The following is a 27,120-nucleotide window of genomic DNA, read 5'->3' as shown; positions in this document are numbered from 1 at the left end:
ACAGGGAGCTCAAACCCAGTGCGCCGTGACAATCAAGAGCAGTGGGATGCGGTGGGAGGAGGGAGGGAGGTCCAAGAAGGAGGGGACGTACACCTATGGATGATCATGTTGATAGACAGCAGAAACTAACATGATAATATAAAGCAATTACCCTCCAATCGAAAATTTCTTAAAAGACAGCATTATGACAGCAGACAAAAAAGTAATACATACATCAAATGAACTGATATGCAAATAACTATAATACACTTTTGTATGTATGCTGCATTTCAAAGTAAAAAATTCTAAAGTCATAGACTACGTTAAAGATTATGCAGAAATACTATAGAATTTATGGCATACTGCTTTCAGTATACCATGAATACTATTAATCTTGAGATAACGTTTTGGTATAGAATCTTTATACACATTATGAACCAAACTGCCCTCTAGCCACAGCTGTCTCGCAGTTTCGATGTCAGTATGACACAGAAAATACACCTTCTTACCTTCCCATCAGCTGTCACTGCGAAGAGCGTCTGCTCTCCTCCAATTAGTTGCACAGGTCTGAGAGCTGCAAGGGCTTCACATGGCGTAGGGACTTTAACTTTTGCACCTTCAATGCCCCCAAGCTGACCCCTATGATTATGACCCCATCCATAAATTGTTCCACTGCCACCAGCAGAAAGAGTCCAGTCATCTGGTCGCCTGTAACAAACATAAAAAAACAATTGACATGGGAAAGAACTCCATGTTAAGCACCATTTTCCCACAGACAATATTAATTCTTGTTTTGGCTATAGTCAACCTGTTCATCCACTGCACAAGCTGTTCATCTTGCTCTCTTCTAAAAATGCTGTGACTCTCATGGAGAACATCCATGTTTTCGCCATCTGCCATTAATTCACGAATTTTCTTAGCCACCTGCACAATATTATTATGAGATTATAAATCAAGCACTCATCTCTCAGGAATAAAATAAATAATACTAAGGCAAGAAGACAGGAGAGGAGGTCTTCCCAACCAAGAAAATGAGGGAATGCCAACATCAACACTGTGATCTTAGGGTTAATAATCAAAACCAAGATTATATTACATTGAAGATACTTTAAAATGTCTAGGCAATATCACTGTATCTTTACTAAAAACAAACTTTAACTGAAATTCAGTGTTATTCATTTTCAACTATGTGCTTCTTTTTTTATGATATTCCTTGCCAAGACAGATGTTACTATAACACTGGCATCTTTTTACACTATAAAAGAAAATACTTTGCATCCCCAAAGAGGTTCCAAAATAAGGTACAATAATACCTCATCGAGAAAGAGACGGGGCAGCGACGTTCTCTTGTCCAGGGCCACAGCCACACGGGAGGCCATGCAGTACCTCCGGAACCAAGCCCACTTGTGTGTTTCAGCACAGCAAGGGAGCGTGTCCAATTCCAGGTCACAAGCAAGAGCTACTAGTACCTGCAGCCAGCAAAAATTAACACGGGGGCACTCAGACACAGTGAACATTCTACTTCACCAGTACTGCATGCCAAAGACAGCCCCCATGCAGGCTCTCTGTGGGTCTTCCTTCAGAATTCCTCACTCCAGATCACTGCCACACGCCCAGCAAGAGGCGTGGCATCACCAAGGCTGTGGATTATTCCTGCCCAGCTCCTAGTGATGCACCTGACAACAGGAACCCAGATCAGACCACGGCTACAAGACTTGCCACCTAAGTGAGAGCATCTAAAAGTACACTGTTATTAAAGCACGAGAGCTCAGATCACACAGACAGTCCTGAAAATGTTTCACATTCAGCTTCAGTACCTATACGTGTCCTCAGGGATGCCTGATATTTGACATACTGTATTTGACAGCTCTCTGCAGTTCTCTCACCACCTCAAAACAAGTCAAGTATTACCTTAAAGAATGGGCTGTGCAGTAGCTGCTTGCCACCTCTCACAATAGGATCTTCATATTCAAACTGCCTTTGCAAAGCTTCTGGAAGGCCTTTCACCAAAGCAGCAAGAGCACTGCCTGAAAAACTCTTTTAAGAAAATAACAAAATTATAGCCCAAACTAGGAAACCAAATTCAGGAGAGGTGAGTTGAGTGTTTTGTTTCTGTGAGTCAAATGTTTCATTATACTGATACTATTCTCCTCTAAAACAAGTGACTGATATTTATAAATGGGAAAAAATCTAAAAAGACATAATGAATACTGAAATTAAAAAGAAGAGCATGAAAATTCACTTCAGAATATTTGGTCTTAATTTCAGTATAACAAAAACAGTTCTCCCAGGGAACCAGAAAGGAATTTCTGCTTCACAAACCTCCATCTCCAACATGGTTAAGATAAGCATTCTTTTAACAATAACTACTTCATCCAAAACAAAGGGGATGTGGTGAGACTCATACAGCCCAAAAGACAATCCTATCCTCACAGCCATCTACATGGGGCTGTTTCTATAATCAAAGTCCAGCTTGCACTCAGTATAGTAGCAACATAAAGGAGCCTGAATGCAAGAAAGGCTGTCTTAGTCCTATATGAAATTTCCCAACTCTTCTGTGATTAAAAAGTTAAAATAATTAAAGCAACATTTTAGTCCCAAAGGGTCACACAACTAGAAACTATAATGTTTCATACCAGAGCTCTTGTTTCCCCATCATTATCTCCAAGTAGCCTGTTTATGTTAATTGATTGTCCAAATTCAGTTGTAAGAAGCTTCCTCAGTCTTTGAAGGGCCCACATTCTGTGACTGGCAGCTGAAATGAGAAGACAGAGAAGTCTGAGGATGACCGTTCTTCTCAAGGAGTAAGACAGACCTGGCAACAGAGGTGCCACTCACCCAAGGCACTCAGCTGCGCACAAGCCGCCAGGGATGCTGCAAGGCGGGGGATGATGCTTCTGTTTGAGGCAAGGTTGAGCCGGAAGTCCAACAAACAAGTCACCAAGTCCATGGATGGACACGAGAGGACGCAGCGATCAGAAAGAAGGTCTTTAGGGCCTGAAGAAAGGTAATTATAAACATCCCCTTGTTGGGCAGGGCAACAGCTACCCCACAAGGAGATTCACCCAAAGTGAGTGCATCATCCACATGGATGCCATGGCCAGAGGGCTGTGCCACTCTTGTGTCACGTGACTAAGCTCCGCACAGGGAGAACTCACACGGCTGAAGAATGGCAACCAGCAACAGCTGGGAGACTTTGGGTGAAAACAGAGTGCCACACCCCAACAGCCAGACAAGTGAAGCCTCATGCAGTTCTGAGCCTTGATGTGGTCGGGCCTTGGGCAGTGCTGGGTCCCAACAAAACAGAAGGTAGACTACAAAGCACCAAGTGAAAATACGTGTGTATTTCCCTGGCTTGGATCACCAAGCCCCCTCCTCACCTGCAGCTGGCATGATGGGGTAGACTGTGAAGCGCCAGCCCCACCCATTCACAGACCCATCACTGATGAACTTCCACTTCAACTCATCCCCTGGGATGCGCAGTTCGCTGGACCAGTCAGACCACTCCCGGCCTGGGGGACAAAAGCACATTGGTGGTGGGTTTACCCATCATCAGATCAACATCAACTTCCTTAGATACAAAATCACTCACACCCTGTCTGAACGACAGCCAGCTCCTCCAGCCCACTGCCCAGGTGGATTCACACCAAGGCCTTCAGCTCACACTGTAGCAAGCAACTGGGAGTAGAGCACAGGCAGGCACTGCCCCAACAGAAGACACTCACACACAACCACAATGCTATATGAGAGGCCCACAGAGCCAGTCCATGCTCACACCAGGGTCAGGGCCTACAGAAGTTTCTTTGAGAGGGTCTGATGAAATGGTTATTACCCAGGCAGCCAAAGAGAAAGCCTCCGTCTTCCTCAAAGGGGAAGCAAGTGTTCAGAGACACAGGGCCCCCACTGAAGCACAGGGGCAGTTCAGCACAGATGAGCCACCCTCCAGGGAGAGGAGAGAAGCCTAGGGTGCCCTAGAGAGGAGCTGGGGAGACAAGCTTATGGTGTTCCACCCCAACTGAACTTCCCCTTAGAGGAGTCATCAGGTAGTAGTGTGGGAGTAGCCTGGAAGGGATCCTGTTGGAAGCAGAGAAACTGGAAACATGTCAGAAGACTACTGCATACTACAGTGACATCTGTCAAACTGCCAGAAAAAAAAAAATCCATGCTCATCTGTGATACCACTTCATCCAAAGTAACCTCTTGTGAGTAAAATTCTACTGGCACACAGCCAGGCCCATCATTTATATTTGGTCTGCGGCTGCCTTTGCTACAAAGGCAGAGGGGAGTAGTTATGTTAGGAAACATTTGTTGACCCTGGCTCCAGATGAAGAATAAAGATATCTGAAGAGATCTGCACACACAGACACACAGACACCTACACCAATGATTCTAAAAACCCCAGTGAAGGGCATTTAACAAGCCCCTAGACAGAGTGATTCGCTCTTGATAAATCTCACAGAGCACATCAGAGCAGGGAGAGGCCCAAAGGAGACCCCTCCCATCTACTCCAGTACTGTCCACCGGGCACACATAACACTTACTCAGTGGGGAGCCTACCTCCTCACAGCAATCAATTAAAAAATAAAACCTTTAAGAAGCCTTGTAGTATGTCAACCTTTACCGTGCATGAGTCTGACACTCCCAAACACCTTACAGCACCATCTCCATTGTCTAGGTGAGACTGGGCCCTCCCGACAACCAGTGCCCCCGAAAAGGACCGGCAGTCGCACTGGACACCAGTAATCCCACCCATCGGTGGGGAGGTACATGCATCACTTGAATAAATCATCTTACTGAAAGCACAGGGGGAAAACAGATAAAACCTAGAGTATTTTGCAGTTAGGTCACTTATCGTTCTCTCGTGAAGTCGCACATGAGAATGAAGCAGTAATGTTCTAATGGTTCTGTTCTACAAAAGCAAGCTCAACTTTTCTTCCTACCTGACCGCACGGAGACAATCCTGTTGACACCATCCATAACTGTGAGAGGGTCATGGCGCCTTTCGGTGGAGCACTGCCGGTCAAACTCCACCCTGAGTCCCTCTGCACCTGGAGGACAAGTAGGCACAAAACCAAGGTAATGCTCCCAAGTCAGCAAACCACAGACAGGGCCACAATCATATGACACAGAAGCAGTGACTGTGAAATGATGTGCAACAGCTACCGAAAAGCAGAAAGCCGGGAAGAACTACCCTCAAAAATAAGGACTCCTCTCACTCCAACTCTGCCTCCCACAAAACATTTCACCCATGATGAAACAACAGAAGACACTCTCACTTGGCCAACTGGTTTTGTGGTCTCACTTCTGGAAAAATTTTCATGCTACAGCCCTAACCAGGAGACCAAGCTTTATTATCCTGCCCCCCCACCCCACCCCACATTTTAAAAGCCATATAAAATCATGTCCACCAAGAATTTAGCATTAGATCTAGAGTCTTCTCTGGGACAAATTAGCTTAGAAAAGAATCAGTGAAGGCTATGACCTGGGTTATGGTGGAGGGAAAAGGTTGGCAAAACAACTATAAAATCACTCAAAATAGTAAGAAACAATGATCCCAGGGCTCTTCAAATCAATTCAAGGTGAACAAACTGATAAGAGTTCATTCACGGAAAAACTGCCCAACTCAGGTAGGGACAGTGAGAGCCTATGTGTTCTCGCCTAGGGTTGCCCTGTGCAGCTGCAGCTCAACTTTACCAGGATGGGACTCTGTCTCCAGTGACTTCACGCTAACTGGTGCAGAGCGGGGCAGTGCCTGGGCAGAGATCCTAAAAGTCAGAGAGTCGGGAGGGTAACTGAGGACATACAGAAAAGCTTGCATCTTTGCTGGCTCGAGAATGTGGTGTGGCTGGGGAGTGCCAGACACGAGAACTAGCCAGAAATCTGACAAGAAGATTCTAGAAGTCAGAGAACAGAGAAGGGCTCAATGAAGACGTCATGGATGCCCGGGTGATTCGAGGCACAGGTCCCCAAGAAAACAGAGAGTTGGGTATGCGTGTGCCTGTGCACGTGTGTGTGCACTCGCACGCACACACACACACACACACACACACACACACACACACAGGAAAACTGCCAAAACACTGATTTCCATGCCCTCCCTTGCTTCCACCCACAGAGATCCATCCACAGACAGGGAAATGAGCAGGCTAAATCAAGCAGATATGGAACAAACCCTAAACGTCAGGCTAGAAAATAAAAATCAAAATTAAAAAGTAAGCTAGGATATCAGTGAATATGTGACGCAGGGGAGAGATTTTAGAGAGTAATTCCAGGCATCTTACAAAAGAAATACACAAAACAACCATAGAAATCTAGCAACAATTACAAATCTTTTTTAAAAACTCAGACTCCAACAGAATCTAAAATGCTTAAGTTTTCAACAAAATATAATGAGATATGCAAAAACACTGAAAAATGTGAGCCATATGTGGGAATAAAATCAGACAACAGAAACTGACCCTAATGGGCCAAATGCAGAACCGAGTAGACAATGACTTCAAAACTACAATAAATATGTTCAAAGAATTCACGAAAACAGTGAAAACATGATAACAAAGGAAAATATGGTAACAATGACTCTGGGTCCTTAGACCTTTTTGTATAGTTCTGTGTATTCTTGCTGTCTCCTGTTAATCTCTTCTGCTTCTTTTAGGTCTGAACAAAGCCCCAAAACACATGACAAAAAAACAAATATAAATGAAAAAAGTAGGCAAAATCCACGATTACAACTGGGGATTTCAAAATTTAGCCTTCAACAACTGACAGAACAAACAGACAGAAAAATCTGTAAAGATACAGAAGATTTCGACAAGATTACCTACCATCTTGAACTCTTACATACCTCTTTATCTGGCTGTTCATCTGTATTCTTTGTCACGTCCTTTATAATAAACTCGATGGGGTAGCAAAGAGTCAGACATGACTGAGCAACTGAACTGAACTGAACTAACAATAAACTAATAAACATAAGTAAATGTTTCTGTGAGTTGCTATAGCAAATCAACTGAACTTTAGGAGGAGGCTGTGGAAACCTTTGATTTACAGAAAGTCAGCAGGCAGCATAGGTAAGAATTTGGACTTCTGACTGGCGTTTGAAGTGGGTACCGTCTTGGTGGGACTTAAGCCATTAACCTAGTGTCAGGACTGAGTTAAACTGCAGGACACCAGCTGATTTCACACAGCTGCATGATGTGTGGAAACCCTCACATGTCTGATGTCAGAAGCAGAGGGCCGTAGCAGTGAGAATAGAGGAGATACAAGTGAGGGAGTTTTCATTTTTACTTTTGCTTTATTTTATACAGAAAACATATTCTGTAAATATGTTTTCATGTTTATGGAAGAATACCTACCCTACAAAAACTCTTTCAGAGAGTAGGGGAGAAGGGAACATGCTGCAATTCAATCTGTAAAGCCAGTATTACTCTAATATCAAAAGGAGATCAAGATATTACAAGAAAGGAAAGCTACATAAATACATTTTGAAGTTTTTAATAAAAAAATAAAAAGAAAGGAAAGCCACAAACTGACACTATTCATGAAAATAGGTTAGAAATCCTTAACAAAATATTAGCAAGCCAAACCCAGCAACATATACTATAGATTATACATTGTGGACAACTATGATTTGTCTAGAAATGCAATACAAGTTGAATATCCAGAAACTGATTCACATAACATGCCACACTAATAAACGATTAATACAGAAAACAGTATGTCAATACACAGAAAAATCATTTGACAAAATCCAGCACTCTCTCATGATAAAATTTCCCCCACAAACTAGGAAGAGAAAGTTTCCTCAACCTGATAAAGGCATGTATGAAAAACCTATTGTTAACATACCTAATGCTAAGAGAATGACACGTATTCACTCTACTGGAACAAGGTAAGGATTTCCACTCTCATCCCTTATATGTAACATTAACTCCAGCTAGTCCCTGTTCTAGCATAAGATGGAAACAGGTGATGTCTGTTAAATGTCACCAAGTATAACTGATTTGAAGAAGGAAGTCTATGAAACAAAATTTGGGAAAGGCTGTTCTAGTGTAGCAAGGAAAGGATTCCCTCCGCAGGGGAGATATGATCAGAAACCCGTAACTAACTGCCTACGAGAATACTACTTCAGGCAGATGGCAAGTACAAAGTGAGACAAAAGGCCTATCCCTGGAACATATATAAGGGCCACCATAAATGAGGGGGAGGGGCCAGGAGAGACAGGTAAAGAGGAAGGGAATGCTGTTGGAGAGGCAAACAAGGTTCATGGGAAGTTGCACAGGCCACCATCAAGGATCTGAGCCATATTTGAAGGTTACAGGGGTGCACTGGTAGACTTGAAGCAGAGCACCAGTATATTCTGACTCACTTTACAAGAATCTCTCTGGTTGTCATGTAAGGAGTTGATTCTGGGAGACACAGAAGGTGAGAAGTAGAAACAGAACATTTATATTATACTAGTATATGAGTTAGTATAATAAACCAGGTGAAACTAGATGGTTAGGCCCAGAATGATTCAGAATGGTGATAAATGGCTGAATCTGAAATATATTTTTAAAGTAGAAATGTTAGGACTTGCGGGCAGACTGGATATCAAGTAAGAGAGAAACAGAAAAGAGGAAGAGGTACACTAGACTTTGTCTTAGGTAACTGCTGAGTGGAATTATCTTTTGCTTAATTTCCACTATGAGAGATTAAGAGTTCAAAGTTAAAGAGGCTTTTGTAAATCCCATCTCATTCTAAAAATTTAAGAAAACTAATTTCACATAAAAATGATCAGGATAGAATTATCGAGGTCAAATACAATATAAAGTTATTATTACAAAAGAGAGAATAAGAATAGAATAACATTCTCCTATAAACAATGAAGGCAAGCCAGAAAGATGTGCCCACAAAACACATGAAAAATGTAATCTATTATTTCAAACCAAACTAAAAGAAATTAGGAAAATGATATATGATATGAAAGAAAAATATAAATAAGAATTAGGAGAAAACACTAAATTATAAAGTTTAGTAAAGAATTTTTTAAAGTTCAGAAATAAAAATTAAATTAGAAAGAACATAGGGGCAAATAAACACAACAGATATGCTCTGAGACAAACAGGAAGAAAGGAAGTAGCCAATATTGACTCTAAAAGGCATCCAACACAAGATAACAATCACATATCCATGAAAAAGAAAATTGAAACAAGGTTGCAAACAAATACGACAAACTGTAACGCAAAAAACACTGTCTTGAAAGACAAGACTGGAAACTATTCAACATTTTAAAGGAGCACAAACTCTTATCTGAGAATGTCACTTACAACACTTACAACAACAAACTTTCACAGGAGGAAAATATGCTAATCAATAAAACTAACTTTCAAACGTGGGCAACCAACTCTTAGAACAAGCTGACTCATGTTGGGACTGTCATCCTCTGAGCCTTGCTGAGGAACTGACAAGAGAGTGAGCTTCAGACAATCACAGTAAGGAAGGAGACAACTAGAACTAAATGAAGATTAACAGGAAGAAAGCAGAGTATGCAATAGCTATTATGCTCTGGGATTTATAGTATGACCAATCTAATCAAACTGCAACAATGAAGAGAGCAAGAAACCAAGAAAAAGTTTTGTTAACTATTTTCAGTAACCATATACATATCTGGTAGTGTTAGACTAGTACCCTGAGTCTTTTGTGCCTGTGATGTGGGATAAAGCAAATACGTAATTATGAGATATTCTAATTCTATCATTCCTCTGTCTTAGAACCAGGATTTGGGGGGGAGAAAAGAAACACGGACGTTAACAGAAGAGGTTAAGTATAAACAGAAACGTGTAGTTCTGAATTTGGATCTATCATTATCATTATGAACTCAGAAGAAAGTCGGTCAGTCAGTCAGTTTGACTGTCCACTCATTTACCCTGTCTCTATCCACTGAAAAAGTCTAGAAACAACAACAGCCCAGTGATCTAAAATGCCATCTCCACTAAAAGACTCCAGGGTAGACTCCCGGTGGAGAGGAGAAACTACATGACAAGCCTAAAGCATCTTGTCATACCAGACTACAAGGACATTACCACTGGACCATAAGAATCACTGCCAAGAGCCAAACGCAACAAGGAGCTCAACGTCTGGAGATGCGATAATTTGAGCTTCAATAGGACAACAGTCATAATGGATTAAAGCCCATCATACATGTTTAAATCCATGGGTTCATGATATAAAAGGAAACATAGGTACTTTTCTGACTATCTAGTGTTCAGGACGTGGTGCTTCCCTATCTGTCAGCCTGGGTTCAGTCTCTGGCCAGGAAACTAAGATCCCAGAGGCTGTGAGGCTCAGCCAAAAAACCCCAAAATAACTGGTCACCTTCAAAGAATGGTGTGTTCATTCTCATGAAAATGTAAAAAGAAGAAAAGAATCAAGCTTTTATCCTGCCTTTCTTATACAAACAGTCCTGGGTAACCAACCAAAGGATCAGGGAAAATGTCCCTGTATAAAGTAATCTAGCTAATAAATAAGAAAGAATGAAATAATTAGAATAGCACCATTTTGCAACCACCAATGGATTTAATGGCCTCAGGTAATGAGCATCAGTAGCCGCTGCCATCACAAAAGGAAAGACAAGCAGATACTAGATGCTTCCAGATGCTGGATCACAAGCACTAATCGTCCTGTCACAGGGCCTGGCTGAACTAATCAGGCCAATGAATCAGGGGTAATCTGTAGAAAGACAGGACGGAGGAACAGGTGAAAGTGCAGCAGGGATGAATTATTGAAAAAAAAGGAAGAAACTACAGGTTTAAAGATACTTAAAAGATGGAAACTGTTTAATTAAGAGAGTTAAGATGAGAGTGCACACTTGGGTAATAGAAACTGTCCAGAAATACAAGCCAGGACAGTGTCACATTAGAGGGGGCGACACAAGGAAGGCTTCTGGGCATAGGCAGAAGACTGCTTCTAGATCTGAGTTTTGGCAACTAAGGCATCCACCTAATAAGCATTAAGCTAAACATTTACTTTGCATAGTTTCCTGTATCATGTTTTGGGTAAGTGAGGTTTCTAAAGCAATTCTGTCTCTTTTTTTCTGTAAAACAAGGACAGCTGCTTCAACTGATGCAATAGCAGAAATGAAGCTGTTCTACAGGCAGCTTTTATATGACCCCTGTCTCCTCCCTGGGGCCAGCCCTCAGTACCTGGTATCTTCACTGTGCCGCTGGACGAAGTGTCATCAGTGTAGGGATGGCTACTCTCCACCACCACAGGCTGAGAGGACAGGCGGCCACTCTGTGAGTCTGTAGCCACGTCCTCCAACTCGGTGACACAGAGCTCCAACAACATATCTGCCACCTGTGGGGGGAAGCAGGGGACAAAGCAGGAAGACATCAGGATGCCTGCCCAGTTCAGTTCTTTCCACAGGGACGGGGGCATGGAGGGCTTGGGAGCTTGAGAAATCTACTATAAATCAGGGCTCGGTTTCCTCACCGATGAAATCATGATAGCAGAGCTCGCAGGGGTGCTGTGAAGCTTGGAGAGATCTATGTACAAGTAATAAGAAAGCACCTACACACAAAACACCCAATACATGCCAACTGATGAAACGAAATGCCTGTGATCTCAACACTTTCTCTTCACGTCAAGACAAGGTTACGTCCTAGTGAGGAAAATCTGCCCAGGAACAAAACTTTCAAGCAAGGAGCAGAAGGTGATAAAATTGACCAAGATCCCAGAAGGCATGGGGGTCAAGCAAGAGGGGCAGGAATGGAGAGGAATGACCCAGCTGTCCAGGCTGAACAGTGGTAGACAGCACCTGAAATGAGACAACCAGTGGTGTCTCCTGACCCAAGACAAATTTAGGGTCAGCTCCCATACCATACAGCCCAACAATCCATAATGTTCAGATTTCATTTCAAAATTTTAGTGATTCACACCACTTAAATGGTCAATACTGATGATTATATTTTGATTGCTATTTTAAAAACAAACAATATGTTGTTATAATAATTACTTCCAAAGTTTTAAAATTTATAAAAACTTAATGAGACCATTCTCTATTCTTTCAGAAATTATTTTAATCTTTTTTTCCTTGTATTTAGATAATAAAAGTTATCTTAGTAAGAAGTTTCATTAATGACAAACTATAATCATTGCCAGAATTCAGGTTTTATAACTATGAATACAAAAGTCTCTCTAGTTTAAAGAGTCTCAAATACTAGATCAGGATGGGGCATAAGAGCAGCATCCTGCCACTGGCCAGGAAAGTTGGAAGAAAATCCCCATCTCTGTTTCTGTCTCCCCTTGAATTTGAGATGTTGATGTCATCTAACTCCTAATGCGCAGCCTAGCAGGGGTCTTCTGGGCTTTAATACCTTCTGCAAAGACAGCCAGTACCCCAGGAGAGGCAAATAAACTCTGAGAAGAGGGTGACAGAGGGGTCATAGATGTGGTTCTACCCTCAAGAGTTTACAATCATTTCTCCCATCCACCAGACACCTGAGTGTCTTTGAGGGAGTAACGACCACCGAGAGCTTCAGTTTTCTTATCTGTAAACAAAGGGAAAGCCTGTGCTCTGTACTAAGAGAATGCACCAAGAACGGGACCTGGAAGATATGTTTACAACAAATTCTAGGTATTATTACTTTAAATCCACGTTCTCATTCCATCTTTTCCTCTCACAAATGCAATATACTTGTAAAAACATTAATATTTTCCTTATGGAAATTCACTCTGATTTAATCTCAGAATTATGCCAGGTAACTTGCCTTGAAAAACTACAAAGTAGGAAACCTATAACCTTTCAGTTCTTCCTGAATATGATTAAGAAATAACAAGCCCCTAAAATATCTACCAAATCATTTACTACAATTTCAAGAACGCTCAACCTTTCCTAAGTACATTATGGTCTTGGTGGTAGGACAGAAATGAAACACAGGTGGCTCAACTGCACAGGGCACACGGTATCACCCCTGACACAGCCAGCTCTGAAGAGGTGGAGGAAGGCTGCTGAGAAGCAACAGCGTCCTTAAGGAAGCCCGAGGCCTTCAGAACTGATGAGTTCACTTTTAAGGTACACTGATACGATACTGACTCGATACCCGACATTAGCCACATGCAGCTGTTCAAACTTAAAGTGAAATACAATGAAAACGTCAGTGCTTCAGGTGCACTAGCTACATCTCAAGAGCTCAAGCGCCACATGTGGCTAGGAGTCACCACACTGGATGGCTCAGGTACAGACCATCATCATGGCAGAAAATACTACAGAACCCATGCTACCAAATATTAAAATCTACTTTAAATAGTTAATAGTTAAAATACTGCGACAGTAAAGCATAAAAACTAGCATAATGGAACCAAAAAGTCTATAAAGGACCCAAGTAAGTACAGAAGTTTACAGTACAATAAGAGTGGCCTTCAAGTCACTGGGAAGATGGATTTAGTCAATAAATTGTGTTGCTGCAACATGTTTGCTGTCTAGGAAAAACTAAAACTGAATCCCTGCTTTATCCCCTATATCAAGATAAATTCCAGATGGTTCAAAAAGGTAAATATAATAACAAATGAAGTTCAGCTTGGTGCTCTGTGGTGACCTAGAGAGGCGGGATGAGGTGGTCGGAGGGAACCTCAAGAGCGAGGGGACATATATACATATATGGCTGATTCATAATGTTTGTATAACAAAAATACAACATTGTAAAGCAATTATATTCCAATAAAAAATAACAAATGAAAACAAAAGTGATTAAAAGAAACCTGAGATTTCTTAAACAATGTCATGCTCATACCATATTTACACCATAATACAAAATCCAGAAGCCATAAATGAAAAATTTGGCAGATCTCACTTTCAAAAACTAGAAATTTCTAAATTCTAAAACATTAAAACAATGTTAAAAGGCAAACTGAGGAGCAATTCAGTACAGGTAACAGAGAAGGGACTCATCTTCACCAGAACTCCTTCAAGCACAAGACAGCAGCAGCACCTCCAGCCCACCCACCCCCCTGCAGCTCACCTGTGGGTAGGCAGTGCCCATGCCAGACAGCACTGCTGAAAGCACATCCCGACCCTTGTCCCCTGCCCGGCCACACACAGACAGCTTGAGCAGGTCCACCAAGACACGCGTGTCGTCCACAACCAACAAACTGGTGAATTCATCCAAGGACTGAAGTTCTGGGCCTGACGCTTTATTCTGGCTTTCAACATCCTAAAAAAGTTCAACAATTAAAATGAGGAATCATATATTAAGAGACAAACAGTCAAGAACTCAAAGGATACATGATTACCAATGACGAATAAGGAAACTTCTAAGGTATTTACGACCATGAAATACTAGAATAAGAAATAACAAGCCCCACTGTGTATATGTACCACAGCTTTAGTGAAGTAAGCCAGAAAGAAAAACACCAATACAGTATACTAACACATATATATGGAATTTAGAAAGATGGCAATGATGACCCTGTATGCAGGACAGCAAAAAGACACAGATGTGTATAGCGGACTTTTGGACTCAGTGGGAGAGGGAGAGGGTGAGATGATTTGGGAGAATGGCATTGAAACATGTATAATATCATGTAAGAATCGAATTGCCAGTCTATGTCCGATGCAGGGTATGGCACGCTTGGTGCTGGTACGCGGGGATGACCCAGAGAGATGTTGTCGGGAGGGGGGTGGGAGGGGGGTTCATGTTTGGGAACGCATGTACACCCGTGGTGGATTCATGTCAATGTATGGCAAAACCAATACAGAATTGTAAAGTAAAATAAAAAAATAAATCAAAAAAATAAAAATTTTTAAAAAAAAGAAGAAATAACAAGCCCCTAAATCTACATCACCTTGCACTATGCTTTCAAAATCAATCAACTATTTTACAAATTACCAACAGCAGCTGTCAAAAGGAATGCCTAAACTACAAAGAAATGACAATATATACTGTGACCAACTTCATATCTGAGGTGTGTTTCAAGGGGAGACTTCAAATGAAATCTCACCATGTAAAACCTACCACCACAGGGTATGTCTGGGAGTCTTCTATCAACTGCATTTGTACACTATGCTTTTACGTCTTTTGCCTAGATCCACTTCACAATTCTTTCTCAGAATATTACTTAACGGACTTTTTGACATATAAACATTGCTCATAATCTCTTGTTCCTTAGGTACTGTTAAGAAGAAAATAGTCTTCTCAGTACTCCCCTTTTACTTCTCATTCACAGTATGTCAGTTAAAAAAAAAACCACACCTGTGATTATTTATCTTTTTCCACATCAGCAGAAAAAGGAATTGCTTGTTTGCCTGTGACAGCATCACTGACCCGATACAATCCCACGTCATGAGGGTTTCCTGCCCAGGACAATCACCCCACAGTCTGCTGGCACCACAAAGGAACCTCTTGAAGGTTGGCAGTGGGGTCTGGCTTACAGAAAGTAACAGAGAGATCCAACAGCTTCTGAGTTTAGAGGGAGTGGGTTTCAGAGACCTGAGCCCTTCCTGTTTCCTAGGCAGAGGCTAGCTCTCCAGGGAATTAACAAGATGCCACAAGTGTCTCTTCTCTCTTGCTTTCTGGATCTCAGTGAAATCCCTGTCAGTGGTTTTCAGAAACAGAAATAAGCCAGGGAAAGCACAAGCCCCACTTAGGAGTCGTTAGGGGAATGTGATCCGAACAATGTGCAGATTCCATCAACGCTCGAGTTGGCCCTGGAAACCACAGCTCTGAGGCAGGAGCATGGTTTCTCCCTTAAAAGAAACAGACCCTGCTCCCACCTTCAAGTGAGACACAAGGAATCAGCAAGTGAAGTGCATCAGAAATGAAGACACTCCAGAATCTCATTCACTGAAGACCAGCAAAAACATTCAGTGGAATATATTAATCATATATAACATCTTTGGTCTTATTTGAAACAACACCTAACATTTTTTTGGTGGCATTGTTTAAAAAAAAAGAGAGAGAGAGAACAAATCCAAAGGAACTGCTGAAAAATAAAATCACTAGCTACATCATCTTGCTGTTGTTTAGTCACTAAGTCATGTCTGACTCTTTTGTGACCCCATGGACTGTATAGCCTGACAGGCTCCTCTGTCCATGGGATTTCCCAGGCAAGAATACTGGAGTGGGTTGCCATGTCGTCTTCCAGGGAATCTTCCCAACCCAGGGATCAAATCCCCATCTCTTGTGTCTTCTGCATTAGCAGGCAGATTCTTGACCACTGTGCCCAAAACTAACATGAAAATTACTTTCCTGTTATTAATGAATCAAACAAAATTGAAATGATAGTAATTTCAGGCTATAATCTGGATAATGCCTATGCCTCATAAATAAATTGGTAAGAAAGAAATATACCATCTTTCTTCTACCTAAAAGAAAAAGTTTTGAATAATTCAAATTAATTTCTGCATTAAAACCTCACCTTAGAAGATTGCCAAATATCACAAGTTAAGTCCAGACATCTAATTTACAAATATCAATTTTCTTATTACTACAGGTTATGAATATTTTCCATAGCATATATTTTTGACACTAGTGACAGCATAATAAATCAAGAGTTCCAAATGTAATTGAAAATAATACGCTTGTTCACCAGGTGAATATGCTGGCAAGGGAGACCATGTGAGCAGGATGAGATGGCCTGGGATAAGGAGTACCTGAGTAGGCTTGGGAGGTCGTCCACAATGGAGGGGAGGCCACCATGTGGCAGAGCCAAGCCAAGTGGAAAGTGTTCCTGCTTGAGGCCAGCTGGCACTGGGGACAGGAGTGGGTTAAGCAGGATGAGAGGTCATCCCTCACAGGCAGACTGGTTTTGAGTGCCAGAAGCGATGCAGGGGAAGGAGGATATCCATATGTGTGAGGAGAGACAGCCAAATGAGAAGGCAGCTACCGAAGGGGAAGTTATTAAACTGTCAATAGCAGGAGCCAGATTCCTCACTTTCAGAGAATAGCATGATCAATAAAGAAAAGGAAAAAACTAGAATGAACCCTGTGCAGTTATTAGTACTGACTGTACTGCTGTGAACCAGTGGTTTTCAATATATGTAGGTATATACCAAAATAAATATTAACATGCATAACTTCTTGAAAGCATATATACACACGTATTTTCTAGCTCTGCCCAGTAAGAAAGGAAATGAATTGCACTTCCTGCCATAAAAAACCAAAGATATTTTAGATCTTGGCTTTGAAATACCATCTCCAAGAAAAAGAACCATGATTTTTTGGAGAATTAGGATTTCTGTGCTACAGCATAAAACATCTTGATGAACCTAGAATTCTGTGTTGTGCAGGAAATAACAAAATAAAAGAATAATGAGAGTATGTTCGAACAGAGAAAACTGTACCAAATATTTAAAGAATTGACACCAATCTTTCACAAACTCTTCCTACAAACAGAAGAGGAACACTGCCTAGGTCATCAGTATTATGCTTTAATGCAAATTAGGAGAATATATAGGTACAAAAATCCTTAACAAAATAGCAAAGCAATTCAACAGGCAAGTTAGGCCCTGGAATACAAAAAGGGTAACAGAGTTTTGCCAAGAGAATGTACTGGTCAGAGCAAACACCCTCTTCCAACAACACCAGAGCTGACTCTACACATGGACGTCACCCAGATAATCAATACCGAAATCAGACAGACATCACCATTTGGCTATGTTCCTTGCTGCCAAAGACAGAGAAGCTCTATACATTCATCAAAAACAAGACGGGGAGCTGACTGTGGCTCAGATCATGAACTCCTTATTGCAAAATTCAGACTTAAACTGAAGAAAGTAGAGAAAACCACTAGACCATTCAGGTAAGAACCAAATCAAATCCCTTGTGATTAAACAGTGGAAGTGACAAATAGACTCAAGGGATTAGATCTGACAGACGGACTGCCTGATGAACAATGGAAGGAGGTTTGTAACACTGTACAGGAAGCCATGATCAAAACCATCCCCAAGAAACAGAAATGTAAAAAGGCAAAACGGTGTCTCAGGAAGCTTTACAAATAGCTAATAAAAGAAGAGAAGTGAAAGGCAAAGGAGGAAAAAAAAAGATATACCCATCTGAATGCAGAGTTATAAAGAATAGCAAAGAGAGATAAGAAAGCCTTCCTCAGTGATAAATGCAAAGAAATGGAAGAAAACAATAGAATGGGAAGGACTAGAAATCTCTTCAAGAAAATCAGAGATACCAAGGGAACATTTCAGGCAAAGACGGGCTCAATAAAAAAAGTAACAGTATGGATCTAACAGAAGCAGAAGCTATTAAGATGAGGTGGCAAGAATATACAGAAGAACTATACAAAAAGATCTTAACGACCCAGATAACCACGATGGTGTGATCTCTCACCTAGAGCCAGACATCCTGGAGTGAGAACCCAAGTGGGCCTTAGGAACCATCATTATGAACAAAGCTAGTGGAGGTGATAGACTTCCAGTTGAGCTAGTTAAAATCCTAAAAAATGATGCTGTTAAAGTGCTGCACTCAATATGCCAACAAATTTGGACAGCTCAGCAGTGGCCAAGACTAGAAAAAGGTCAGTTTTCATGCCAATCACAAAGAAAGGCAATGCCAAATAATGTTCAAACTACTGCACAACTGCACTCATCTCACATGCTAGCAAAGTAATGCACAATATTCTCTAAGCTAGGCTTCAACAGTACATGAACCGAGAACTTCAAGATGTATAGGCTGGATTTAGAAAAGGCAGAGGAAGCAGAGATCAAATTGCCACATCTGCTAGATCTCAGAATTGAAGAAAATCATCTACTTCTGCTTCACTGACTAAGCTAAAACCTTTGATGTGTGGATCACAAGAAACTGTGGAAAATTCTTAAGGAGATGGGAATACCAGACCACCTTACCTGCCTCCTGAGAAATCTGTGTGCAGGCATGAAGCCACAGTAACAACCAGACATGGAACAATGGACTGGTTTCAAATTGGGAAGGGAGTACGTCAAGGCTGTATATTGTCACCCTGCTTATTTAACTTACATGCAGAGTACATGATGCAAAATGTTGGGCTGGATGAAGCACAAGCTAGAATCAAGATTGCCGGAAGAACTATCAAAAACCTCAGATATGCAGATGACACCACCTTTATGGCAGAAAGCAAAGAGGAACTAAGAGCCTCTTGATGAAAGTGAAAGAGCAGAGTGAAAAGGCTGACTTAAAATTCAACATTCAAAAAATGAAGATCATGGCATCGGTCCCATCACTTCACAGCAAATAGATGGGAAACAATGGAAACTGTGAGAGACTTTATTTTGGGGGGCTCCAAATTTGCTTCTTGGAAAAAAGTTATAACCAACCTAGATAGCATATTAAAAAACAGAGACATTACTTTGCCAACAAAGGTCCATCTAATCAAAGCTATGGTTTTTCCAGTAGTCATGTATAGATGTGAGAGTTGCACCATAAAGAAAGCTGAGCACTGAAGAATTGATGCTTTTGAAGTGTGGTGTTGGAGAAGACTCTTTGAGAGTCCTTTGGACTGCAAAGAGATTCAATCCTAAAAGAAACCAGTCCTGAATATTCACTGGAAGGACTGATAGTGAAGCTGAAGCTCCAATACTGTGACCACCTGAGGTGAAGAACTGACTCATTGGAAAAGATCCTGATGCTGGAAAGATTGAAGGCAGGAGAAGTGGACGACAGAGGATGAGATAGTTGGATGGTATCACCAACTCAATGGACATGAGTTTGAGCAAGCTCCAGGTGTTGGTGATGGCCAGGGAAGCCTGGAGTCCTGCAGTTCATGGGGTTGCAAAGAGTCAGACAGGCCTGAGCGACTGAGCTAAACTGACTGTGCTATAAAGTAAAGTGCTCAAAGAAATATGGGGGCACATCAGAAAGACAAACCAGATGGAAAGGCCTACCAAAGGCCAAGTCTGGGACAATTTGGGTGTCAAATGATGATAGTAATATATGTCATTATTTGAGTAAAATAAAATTCCATGAATATATACCGACAGAAAGATGAGATGAAAAGGGAAAGTTCCTCCCTACTGAAGAATAGCAACAATGGTATTCCAAAAGGAATGATGAAAACTGAAAAATCACTACTTGACAATTATCACAGTAGTAATGGACCCAGATGGAATTATCAAGAGATACTAAAAACTAGCAGATGAAAACATAATGAGGGGAAAGCTAGTAACATAGTCCCAAAGTAAATTATCTCCCCAGGAATACGTATACACATGCTTTTTTTAAATTTATTAACTTCCAATAGAGAAATCTTGTAGACAAATTTAACAAAGTAATAAGAATTAATATCACCTGTGATGCAGCAAATCCACAATGCACACACCTCAATAGAATGCACTGAAAAGAACTCTGCATCATTCCTGTGGCATTTCTTAAAAAAAAAAGGAACTTAAGGATGGTTCCATATTGAAAACAAAAAGAGGTAACCCTCACCCCTGGGCAGGTTCTAGACCTGTAACGAGCAAATTCTGAGTCAGTCTCTGGGGCAGAAAATAGTCCCTGATCAGTGGCAACGTCCTGATAATTAGGAAGCACACTCTGAAGCTTTAAGGAAGGCTGGGATTATGCCATGCAGCTCTCCCACCAACAGTTTAGAAACACTCACAATTGGAGAATTTAGGTAGACAATACAAAGGAGTATACCATGTTCTATGTCTAGGAAATATTTCTGCAACTTGAGTGTACATTTAAGATTATTTCAAAATAAACCATTAAAGAAGAAAACCCCTTGACCTCTTTGGTTTTGGTCATGGTTTCTGCAATGATGCTGGCAGCTCCTGGGTCATCTGTTACTGGGATAAACGGCCGAGAAGAAGCTGAGCAAGCAGATGGGGTCACTGCAGAAGGGGTCACAGCATCCTCAGAAGAGATAATCTAGTTTGAAAAGGAATAAGAAAAAGGAGTAACTTGGCAACATGGCACACTTCCCATCTAACTAAGCCAAAAGGCTTACTTACCCCTTAGGTCATCTGGAATATGCCAAATTTTACAGAGATAACAAGACATTTATATTACCAGCTACCACCTCCAGTGCAATCTGAGACAGCCCTGCAAAGTTAAGCATATTCATGTCCCAGGAAAACCTATTAATATTCACAAGCAATCACATGAAAACAACTAAAATGAGCAAACATCTCTCCAAGCTGCGCTTTTCCCCAAAATAAATTACAAAAACCTTTAGTTTTCAGAGTGTTCAGGTTTCAGAATTACAGATGAACAACTGTGCGTTGTACTTAGCAACCTTTTAAAAGAATATTCCCATCTACACACTAAAAGGCTCCTTTTAAACAGAATACTAATTCAAGCCAAAAATCATAGACACAAAAACATTCTGAATTAAGTTAAAGAATGATTTGTACTGTATAAGAGACAAATGAGCTACCTTTTACTTCCTCATCAAACACTTCTTTACTGCTTTACCATTTTTTACCTCTCCTCTCTTTTCTTGCCATGGATTTGGACTCAATCTGTCTTCAATATCAACAGCCAGCACACACTCCTCTCCATTCATGGGACTGGCCATGGCAGATACATCAGAAGGGGGCGCCGAGGAGAAGGAAGGGCACTCCACTGGGGCAACCATGCCAGCGGGCATCAGGGCCCCGACCACGGTGTCTCTGTCAGGAGAGAAAGCCAGGCCTGTGGTGAACTGCATCTGCCTCTGCTGGATGGCAGAGTCGGGGGCAGGGCAACTGTTTACTGAAGGATTCCCTCATTATTACAGGATAACTATAAAAAGAGAGTTTTAGGAAAATATTGAATGTTATTACTATATATCTGTTGCCTAAATATTTACTCCTGATCTTATTTACTGAACGACCATAGTGATAACAGTTGAAAAACTGCCACATAAAAATCAGACCAGAATAAGCCTCTGGATTTCTCTGAGAAATCTTCTTGGTTGTTAAGAGTCTAAGGATATTTGGGTTTTTTTGTTGTTAGGTCACTAAGTCATATCCAACTCTTTGCGACCCCATGGGCAGCAGGCACACCAGGCTTCCCTGTCTCTCACTATCTCCTGGAGTTTCCCCAAGGTCACATCCATTGAATCAGTGATGCCATCCTCTGTTGCACTCTTCTCCTTCTGCCTTCAAGCTTTCCCAGCATCAGAGTCTTTTCCAGTGAGTTGGAATTCACATTAGATGGCCAAAGTATTAAAGCTTCAGCATTAGTCCTTCCAATGATTATTCAGAATGTATTTCCTTTAAGATTAACTGGTTTGATCTCCTTGCTCTCCAACGGGTTCTCAAGAGTCTTCTCCAGCACCACAGTTCAAAAGCATCAAATCTTCAGTGCTCTGCCTTCTTTACGCTTCAGCTCTCACATCTGTACATGACTACTGGAAAGACTTTGATTATAGCCTTGACTATATGGACCTTTGTTGGCAAAGTGATGTCTTTGATTTTTAATACTGTCTAGGTTTGCCATAGCTTTCCTGCCAAGAAGCAATCATCTTCTAACTTCATGGCTGCAGTCGTCATCCACAGTGATTTCATGTTTATTGTAAGCCAGATACCAAAGGTGCCTCACACAAGGCAGCGAAGACTAAATGTCCTCTCAATGACTAAGTTAGCCTTTAGTTTAAATGAATGTCCCTAAGTATTTATTTCTATTCATCACATACATAACCACAATACAATGACTGATGGGCCATTTATTTAGTCTGCATGAAAATAGCAGCAAAATGGAGGAAAAGACAACATTATCAAATATCTGCCTTATCAAGAGTGAAGGAGATAACTGTCTTAAATATTACTATATATAAGCATCAACTAATTCTTTCCCCCAAAACAGGTATAAAGCTTATTGGCCATAAAGAATAATGAAAATGTTCTTCAACTTGATTTTCTAATTCATATTTCAACCTCCATTAAAGAAAAGCATAAAGATACCATCATTCACTATCAAAGGGTGTATGACCTAAAACTCACAGCATTTAAAAACAGTAACAAACATTCTCCATCAAAAAATGACAAAAACCTAAAGTTTACACAATTGTGGGATGTCAAAAGCTAGCAAACAAGCCTACCTGGCATACATGATTTGCAATGCTGTAAGTATATGAGATAAGGCCTGTTGTTTGGCCAGATTTCCATCTAATGATAGGAGAATCTTGGCAAGAGAAGGGCGATTTGGTTTAGAATTATTTGCACCATTGATTTTATTACTGGCAGGAGAAGAATCAGCATCAGAAGGCACACCTGGAAAAGTAAAATAAAACTGGGTTCAATTTTTAAGATCAGAGTTTGCTCTATTTCTGTAATTTGACTTTCCATTTCATTTCAAAGCACACTGCAATCTGCATTTTGCTATTTCACAGATTAAATATTAGTTTCACTAATAATCTCTCATAGTTTAAAAACAAACATCTATAGCGAAGGTTTGCTATAACTACAAAAATATGTAAATGCTTTTGTGAAATGTACTTACAACAATTTACGCTTACATATATAAGCCATGAAAATACTATGATAACTATCTATATTTACTTATCGATGGAATGTAAAGTAAAACAAAAAATCCACAACAGTGGTGAGAAGATAGTATGTTCACCATATACAGTGTTAGCAAGTCCCAGCTCACTGCCCTACGAGTTCCCAGGTCTGAACACAGGGAGAGAACCAGATGGAGCCGAGTGGTCTCTGTGAGAAGAGGAGGTTGAGCTCAGCACCAGGGAATCCAATGTGGCCAGAGTTCACAGGACAGGATAAGAGAGGGAAAAGTTGCACAGAGAGTGCCCTGGAGATATGCAGGCATTCTCACTCATAAGACGCCTACATAAATGGGCATGACTCAGAGACAAAGAAAGAACGTGTATGAAATTGCAAATAGAACTACCTTATGACCCAGCAATCCCACTGTTGGGCATACACACGGAGGAAACCAGAATTGAAAGAGACACATGTACCCCAATGTTCATCGCAGCACTGTTTATAATAGCCAGGACATGGAAACAACCTAGATGTCCATCAGCAGATGAATGGATAAGAAAGCTGTGGTACATATACACAATGGAGTATTACTCAGCCATTAAAAAGAATACATTTGAATCAGTTCTGATGAGATGGATGAAACTAGAGCTGATTATACAGAGTGAAGTAAGCCAGAAAGAAAAACACCCATACAGTATACTAACACATATATATGGAATTTAGAAAGATGGCAATGATGACCCTGTATGCAGGACAGCAAAAAAGACACAGATGTGTATAGCGGACTTTTGGACTCAGAGGGAGAGGGAGAGGGTGTGATGATTTGGGAGAATGGCATTGAAACATGTATAATATCATGTAAGAATCGAATTGCCAGTCTATGTCTGATGCAGGATATGGCACGCTTGGGGCTGATACGTGAGGATGACCCAGAGAGATGTTGTGGGGAGGGGGGTGGGAGGGGGGTTCATGTTTGGGAACGCATGTACACCTGTGGTGGATTCATGTCAATCTATGCCAAAACCAATACAGAATTGTAAAGGAAAAATTAAAATAAATAAATAAATAAATAATAAAAAAATTAAAAAAAAAAAACTATTTAAACAGGGAAAATTTCAGAAATTAATACGTAAAATAGGTACAAGTAAACATGTGAGATAAATGAGTGAATGTAATGCATTGCTGTTACCTACTGAAAGAAAAATCTGTCCAACTGAATGACAAAGCAAAACTCATATGTATATTAAATACAAGGCATACACCTAAAATAAAGTTACTGGAAAAGATAATCAAAGACTATAAGTATATACTAGTTAGAAACAAGAAAAAAAAATAAATAAACAAGAAAAAGATTAGACTTCCCTAGTGGCTCAGTGGTAAAGAAAAGAATCTGTCTGCCAGTGCAGGAGGGATGGGTTTGATCCTCGATCCAGGAAGATCCCACATGCTGTGGAACAACTAAGCCTAGTATGCTACAGTTTCTGAGTCTGTGCTCTAGAGCCCGGGAGCCAAAACTGCTAAGCCCATGCACCACAACTACTGAAGCCTGTGCACCCTAGAGCCCATACTCTGCAACAAGGGAAGCCACCACAATGAAAAGCTTATGACCGCAGCTGGAGAGCAGACGCCACTTGCTGCAACTAGAGAAAAGACCATGCAGTGAAGACCCAACACAGTCAAAAATAAATAAAATTATAAAAAGAAAAAGAAGATTAAGGTCTAATTTTAACATGATTAAATTAAAGTTAAAAAATTAGAATACAAAGAGTACTTAATAACATTACATGTTCATTAACTATAAAAATAAAACTGTTACAATTATAATAAATAAAACATCAATATCTTAAAGCAAAAACCATAGAAGATAAAAAGAGGAAATGGGTAGAGGCAAACTAGTGAAGAGACTAATTAAGCCATCTATTTAACTCTCCACTGTGACAGAGCAAATTAACCAAATATTATACTACAAAGAAAACTTCAAAAATTTCCTAATTAGATAATTGTGTGTTAGTCACTCAGTTGTGTCCAACTCTTTGAGACCCCATGGACTATAGCCTGCCAGACTCCTCCATCCATGGAATTCTCCAGGCAAGAATACTGGAATGGGTTGCCATTCCCTTCTCCAAGAATAGTCTCCTGCATTAAGACAGATTACAATTGCTAAGCAAAATATAATAAAACTGGAAATTAACATCAAATCAGAACACAAAAACATCACCTGGAAATTAAAACTTGCTTTAAAAATTCTTAAAAGATAAAACTGAAGTGCAACTTACAAATAATTTTTTTAATGGAAATTCTTAAAATGCTATATATAAGAACTATGGAAGAGCAAATAAAAGAAATAACATTAAAAAAAAAAAAGAAAGAAAGAAAGAACTTGTATGAAAGGACTAGGAGAACACAGAGGTCCCGGCTACTGCCTGTTCCCATCAGCTAGAGGGAAGACCTCATAATTCACAAGGCACTGAGTAAAATACTCAATGGTAGGGAATTATTAGTCCCAGAGTAATATCAGCTCTGAATCCACTTAACAAATCCAAAACAAAGACCCAAAGGGATCAAACTGTTTTGAGAGTAATTTAATTGTATGTAAGCTGAAGAAGATTCATTACACGCAAAAGAACCTCCAGCAACATTCACAATGTATGGCATCCAACTAAAAGTTACCATGTTGGGAGAAAGGCAGGAAAATACCACTCAACTCAGAAATAGGAAGAAAAATCAACTGATCTAAACAATCCAGAATTGACATACATATTACCATCAGCAGACAACGTAAGTTGAAATACTTATTATATCTGTATTCCATATAGTCAAAAGAGAATCAGAGACATGAAAAATAAAAAAAATACTCAAATTTCTAGAGAAGCAGCTAGAATGTCTGAGATTTAAATAGTTCGGTAACATTAACAGCAGATGAAAATGAAGCAAAGATGAGTGCATGTGAAGATACAGCAACAGAAACTATTCATGTGAAACACAGAAAAAATAGTTTAAAAATGAACAATTTCATTTATCTGTGGAACAACTTGAAGAGTCCTAATACACATGGAACTAGACTTCCCAAAGGTACAGGGAAAAAAATTTTTTTGAAGAACAGTGACCGACAATTTTACAAAATGGATGAAAACTTAAAACCCAAAGATCTAAGAAGCACAATGAACCACAAGTGCTTGAATCATGAAAATAAAAACCAGGGAAATAAAAAGAAAGTCCTAAAAGCAGTCTTAGATAAGAGACACGCTATGTACAGAAGAAGATAAGAATGAGAGCAAATTCTCAATGAAAACAATGTCAACCTAAAATTTTATAGTCAGCTAACATATGGTGCAAACATGAAGCAAAATAATGCCTAGTTTAGACATAAGAAGCTGAAAGGAAGAATCACAGATCTGAGCTCACAAGACATAAAGAAGGAATTCCTTCAAGCAGAAGAAAAGTGATTCCAAATGGAAAAAGGATCTCCACAAAGAAATGAAGAACACTGGAAAGAGTAACTATGCGAGTAAATATAGAGATATTCTTTTCCTATTACTTAACTCATTTAAATAGATAACCTGATGTTTAAAAAGACGAGTAAACAACTGTAACGTTTACAACATGAAGAGAAACGCATAACAAAAGGAGCACTGAGACCAGGAGGGCAGAAGCAGAGTGTGAGGCACACACTGCGCATGAAACAGTGTGACCCCACCTGCAGGTGGCGGTGGTGCAGTCGCTGAGCTGAGTCCAGCTCTTGCAACCCCATGGACTGT

At 40.4% G+C, this 27,120-nt stretch overlaps 1 protein-coding gene across 5 annotated transcripts in view; it reads right to left on the bottom strand.

Annotated features, from left to right (window-relative positions):
* HERC2 (HECT and RLD domain containing E3 ubiquitin protein ligase 2) overlaps nucleotides 1-27,120 on the bottom strand; it is a 237,601-nt gene that overhangs the window by 37,330 nt on the left and 173,151 nt on the right. For all 5 annotated transcript variants that reach the window (XM_040227910.1, XM_040227909.1, XM_040227906.1 and 2 more), the window contains 13 exons: nucleotides 22,960-23,131; nucleotides 21,361-21,547; nucleotides 20,664-20,804; nucleotides 13,974-14,165; nucleotides 11,157-11,310; nucleotides 4,920-5,027; nucleotides 3,360-3,491; nucleotides 2,818-2,976; nucleotides 2,616-2,734; nucleotides 1,891-2,016; nucleotides 1,293-1,448; nucleotides 788-903; nucleotides 489-687 (listed from right to left, as the gene is read on the bottom strand). In XM_040227910.1, the coding sequence (XP_040083844.1) occupies nucleotides 489-687; nucleotides 788-903; nucleotides 1,293-1,448; nucleotides 1,891-2,016; nucleotides 2,616-2,734; nucleotides 2,818-2,976; nucleotides 3,360-3,491; nucleotides 4,920-5,027; nucleotides 11,157-11,310; nucleotides 13,974-14,165; nucleotides 20,664-20,804; nucleotides 21,361-21,547; nucleotides 22,960-23,131 (1,961 nt within the window). The remainder of the gene's footprint in view (nucleotides 1-488; nucleotides 688-787; nucleotides 904-1,292; nucleotides 1,449-1,890; nucleotides 2,017-2,615; nucleotides 2,735-2,817; nucleotides 2,977-3,359; nucleotides 3,492-4,919; nucleotides 5,028-11,156; nucleotides 11,311-13,973; nucleotides 14,166-20,663; nucleotides 20,805-21,360; nucleotides 21,548-22,959; nucleotides 23,132-27,120) is intronic.

Source organism: Oryx dammah, unplaced genomic scaffold, assembly GCF_014754425.2.
Source record: "Oryx dammah isolate SB20612 unplaced genomic scaffold, SCBI_Odam_1.1 HiC_scaffold_27, whole genome shotgun sequence".
Taxonomy (NCBI): domain Eukaryota; kingdom Metazoa; phylum Chordata; class Mammalia; order Artiodactyla; family Bovidae; genus Oryx; species Oryx dammah.
Note: the sequence above shows the minus strand (reverse complement) of the source record. Positions and strands in the feature narration are given on the sequence as shown.